At 59.3% G+C, this 4,665-nt stretch overlaps 2 protein-coding genes across 2 annotated transcripts in view; both read left to right on the forward strand.

Moving 5' to 3' along the window:
• LOC102890931 (histone H2A type 1-H-like) overlaps nucleotides 1–4,665 on the forward strand; it is a 103,810-nt gene that overhangs the window by 43,738 nt on the left and 55,407 nt on the right. The gene's annotated exons all lie outside the window — the stretch shown is intronic.
• The window catches only part of SLC17A2 (solute carrier family 17 member 2), a 9,586-nt gene that overhangs the window by 2,633 nt on the left and 2,288 nt on the right, over nucleotides 1–4,665 (forward strand). The window contains exons 3-7 of the mRNA XM_006923488.1: nucleotides 456–689; nucleotides 774–861; nucleotides 2,715–2,801; nucleotides 4,116–4,234; nucleotides 4,334–4,604. Coding sequence (XP_006923550.1) covers nucleotides 456–689; nucleotides 774–861; nucleotides 2,715–2,801; nucleotides 4,116–4,234; nucleotides 4,334–4,604 — 799 coding nt within the window. The remainder of the gene's footprint in view (nucleotides 1–455; nucleotides 690–773; nucleotides 862–2,714; nucleotides 2,802–4,115; nucleotides 4,235–4,333; nucleotides 4,605–4,665) is intronic.

Raw genomic sequence — 4,665 nt, forward strand, 5'->3', positions numbered from 1 at the left:
GAGGAAGTCGGCTCTGCCCGGACGCCTCCCCAAACCTGGCTTTAGGGGCCGACCTCAGCGAGAGCTCAGTTGAGTTGCGTCCCCCTCATTCCCTGAAACGAGGGTCAGCGTGTCACCCCACCACAGCGAAAGCAGCGGGGTCCAAGGAGGCCCCCGCGCAGACGGGCTGCCCCTCGGCGTCCGTTCCTTTACGTCTTTCCTCTCCCGAGCATGTCGTTATTTATCTCTCCTTCTTCATCTTCTCTGTTTCTTCTTCCTCTGAGAGCAGTGCTTGCCGGGTGGCACTGGTTGTCAGTTTGGAAAAGGTGAAATACGTAAACTAGATGAAAACGATGGAGAAAACCCAAACTCGATACTTTCTGGCAGGGTCCCACGGGCCCGAGCCGCTCCGGTGCGAAGCAGACTCTCGCTAGGAGCGTCTTGGCGGAGACTCGCCTTTGTCTGCGTTTTTCCAGACCTCCGTGTACGAGTGGAGCCCAGAGACTCAGGGCCTCATCTTCAGCTCCATCAACTACGGGATCATCCTGACGCTGATCCCGAGCGGGTACCTGGCCGGCATCGTCGGGGCCAAGCGCGTGCTGGGGGCGGGCCTGCTCATCTCCTCCCTCCTCACCCTCTTCACGCCACTGGCTGCCGACCTGGGGGTGACTTTGGTGGTCGTGATTCGGACAGCCCAGGGCATGGCCCAGGTATCCAGACACTTTGCCCGCCCGCGTGGGAAACAGACCGGTGAGTTCTCCGGGGGAGCGAGGTCTCCATGACTTTCGTTTTAGGGCATGGCGTGGACGGGGCAGTTTACGATCTGGGCCAAGTGGGCCCCTCCGCTGGAACGGAGCAGGCTCACCAGCATCGCGGGCTCAGGTAGGATGCCCGCGCCACGGCCCTGCGCCCCGCCTCGGCCCTTGTCTTCCCTTCTACCTGCGGGTCGGTCTGGGGGAGGGGGTCGAGGTGCTCCCCGCAGTTCGACAATGCAAGCTGGTCACATAGCAAGTAGGAAGGGCGCATCTGTGCTGGAGCCGCTGAGGCCCGGACGCGGAGGCAGCCGCGGGGCGCTGCGGCCGCGGGGCCCTCGCGGGGAGCAGGGCGGACCCTCGCGAGTTTGCGTGAATGGCGGAGATGGAGTCCGCTGTGCGTGTGGACCGCGCACCCCAGCAAACGCGTACTAGTGAGAACTAAGGTATCGGGACTCAGGGCGGACCCGGGAGAAGCCAGGCCGGACCGTGGCCCTGAAGGAGCTCACAGCTCCCGGGTGCTCCAGCCTCCTGAGCTGAGCCCCACAGCCCTCCGAGGTCAGTGCTGCTTTGCACGGTCGTTTTACAAAGTGTACATCGGTGTGTGCAGAGGTCACGTGAACTGCCCCCGCGTGACAGCCATCGGGTGGTAGGACTGAGACCTGAGCCGCGGCAGTTTGCCTGGGAGCACACGTGGTCGGCCACCACGGGGCGTGCGCGTACTAAGAACTCGGGGACTTTATCATCACTATTCGCCAGCCGATGGCCCTGAGGTGCGACTTGAAGAACAGACTGCGAGTCCCCCCCAGCCCCGCGAGCGCCAGGTCGCACGTCACCGTGCCCTGCAGACTTACACCAAAGCAGCCCCCACGCTGCCGTCCGCGGCACCTGCCCCCGGCTGGTCCCCTCTGGCCTCCAGCTTCGTTTCCTCTGAGCGTCTCTCCGTAGCCGAGTTATCTCCCTAAAGCTCCCTTTGCTCACCTGCTTGGCAATCTTCAGCGGGGCCCCCTGTGACTGCGGAGCAAGGCTGACCTCCGTGTTGCCCGGATACACGGGTGCTCGGCCACGTGGTCCCCTCCTGCTCCACGCAGCCCCTCCTGTAAGCGGGGACCCCACGCACGCACCTCACCCTGCTTCTTTCTGGCTCCCTCTCTGCTGGCTCATTTTCCTGGAACGTCCTCTGCCTCCAGCTTCTTTTTCCAACATTCCAACCAGCCCACTGCTCAGCCCATGCGAACAATTCCTAAACTATCGTCGATTTTCATTTCCGCGCGTGTGTACTCCAGAGCACGTCGTAGTTTTATTATCATATTTATATTCTAAGACATCCTTTTCTTTCTTCTCAAATCAGGACCCACGGCATGGGGGAGGAGGGGTCATAAGATCAGTTAAGTGAGTGGAAACGAGTATTAAAGATAGGATAGGATAGGATAGGATAGGATAGGATAGGATAGGATAGGATAGGATAGAATAGAATAGACAGATCGGTAGATAGATGATTGATAGCTGAGTAGATAGAAACATAGAGATACAGTCTCTAATTATTGAACATAAGATTATATATATTTAGCACAGGGTACTAAGTACCAAGCTTGAAACTTGTTGGAGGGGTGTCCGCGTGTTGCTGGAGCTGGTGTGTGTGTGTGTGTGTGCATGCGTGTGTGTGCGTGTGTGTGCGTGTGTGTGTGTTTCCAGGTAAAATGCTCTCGGTACTGTGGGTCTCTCTCTATAAAATGCGTTCAGACAGCAGCGTCTGTGTGTGTTGCGCTGTGACAGTTTTGTTCCCACGCTCTCCTCAACTGGACTGAGGTCCCTGAGGGCAGGGACCGTTTCTTCCTGTCTCTGAGTCTCTCCTGTCCCCGACCTCCCGCTGCACCCACCATACTGTGACTCCGATCTCGCATGTGCCCCTCGCCGCCCAGACAATGCCAGGGAGGCTGCTCGGCTATTTTCGCGAGTGTTTTTTCTCCCTCTCCTCCCCAGGGGCAGCGTTCGGGACCTTCATCATCCTCTGCGTGGGAGGACTAATCTCACAGGCCCTGGGCTGGCCATTCATCTTCTATATCTTCGGTGAGCCGCTGTCTCTTACTCTCAACCCCCCGTTTCCCAGGCGCTCGTCCAATGCAGCAAACAGAACGCGACACAGAGCTCGGGGGTGGCAGCTGTCTCAGTCTGGCCTGAGAGACAGCCACGCAGGCCACCGGCTCCCGAGGAATCGGGGTGGCCTCACCCTTTCGCCCCCGGTGTCCACTGCGGGGTCCCTACCAGCCCGTCCAAAATGCCAGGTCTCTTTCTGCACATGGTTAAGATGTCAAGGTTGGGGACGTGCATTTTAAACACTTTACACGTGTCTTCGTATTTCATTATAATTACTATTTCTGCTGAGAAATAGTAACCTACTCCCTACAAGAAACCTGCAGAGCTCGATTCAAACGTGCCTTCCCTCTGGGAACTCCGGGACGCGTTCAGTCTCCACCCTCGGAGGTGCTGCTGATACGTACTCTCCGGGCCGGCTGGCGAGTAATTGTCTTCCCCTTCTTCTGCTCCACTGGACTGTGACGTGCTCACGTTAGGGGCTCCATTGTCACACTGGACGCCCCTCTGTCTCCATCACAGTTCCTGACTTACAGCTTCACAAATCAGACGACGGATGAGTCCGGTCGTTAGAGGGACCTTGAGAAACATTAGTTCCCAGGGTCCTTTACTTAGAACCTTCTTCAAACGACACAGCTCGGCAACCAGACACGTTTCTGTCCAGTGGTTATAACCAGTGGCGTCTCTGAGCGCGGTCCTGGCTAGGCTGGCTTTGTCGTTAACGGCGCTAATCCGGGTCATTTGGTCCGTGAACGTAAGTCAAGTACTGTCTGGAAACGTCTCTCCCGGAAACGGTGACAGATGTGTTGCTCGGCCACAAACACCGCTGTCCTTCGTACATGAGTCGGAGACTTTTTTCTCGCAGTGCTGACATTACAGCACGTTGCTCCGTGCACGTGCGACTGCTCTGTTCTGTCCTCGTTACTCAGATCTTTGCAAAACGAGACAGTAATGTGTGTATTAAGGAACCGCTGCCAGCGACTCGTAACGCGGGAACCACCGCAGTGCCGAGAGCACGCGCCAGCCGTGCGGTGACACTCACGCTCGCGTAACCTCCCGTCACACTCCGACGTGGACAGGTGGCAGTGTGTGTCCGAGGTGCTGTCTGGAGCGCTTTAGTTAGAAGGACGCTTGTCGAAAAATCGAGAGGAAGAAGGGGGAGGATTTAGGTCCTCGTGGCGGGATAAACGCGAGCGGCTGCGTGTCCCGCGGCAGGTGCGCCGCCCGGGGGGGCGGGGCTCCCTCCCAGCTCACGAGTCCACCTGCCGACAAGTGGGTCCCCGCTTCCAGGTAGCGTCGGCTGCGGCTGCTGTGTCCTGTGGTTCACGGTGATTTACGATGACCCCGTGCGTCACCCGTGCATAAGTGTCAGGGAAAAGGAGCACATCGTGGCCTCGCTGGCTCAGCAGGTACAGGGCGCCCCTTCTCCCTGTGGGCGGGGCGAGGGGCCCGGACGAGGCGCCCTGGGCAGCGTCCGATGCCCATGCCGACCAGGTGTCTCCTCGCAGCCCACCTCTCCCAGACGGTCTGTCCCCATCAAGGCCATGGTCCGGTGCCTGCCACTCTGGGCCATCTTCACCGGGTTTTTCAGCCACTTCTGGTTGTGCACCATCGTCGTCACGTACCTGCCGACCTACATCAGCTCCGTGCTCCACGTCAACCTGCGGGACGTGAGTTCCCTCCCGACGGGTCACAGAATTGGTAGCCGCCCCGACGGGAACTGGTTCTTGGCTGCCCGCCACCATCGGCCTTGCCGACCGCGACCGCGAGGGGCCCTGGGTCAGGGCGGTGCGGTGTCTGCCCTGGCCACGCCCCCGAGCGGTGCAGCTGCTGCCCAGCG

Source organism: Pteropus alecto, unplaced genomic scaffold (assembly GCF_000325575.1).
Source record: "Pteropus alecto unplaced genomic scaffold, ASM32557v1 scaffold49, whole genome shotgun sequence".
Taxonomy (NCBI): domain Eukaryota; kingdom Metazoa; phylum Chordata; class Mammalia; order Chiroptera; family Pteropodidae; genus Pteropus; species Pteropus alecto.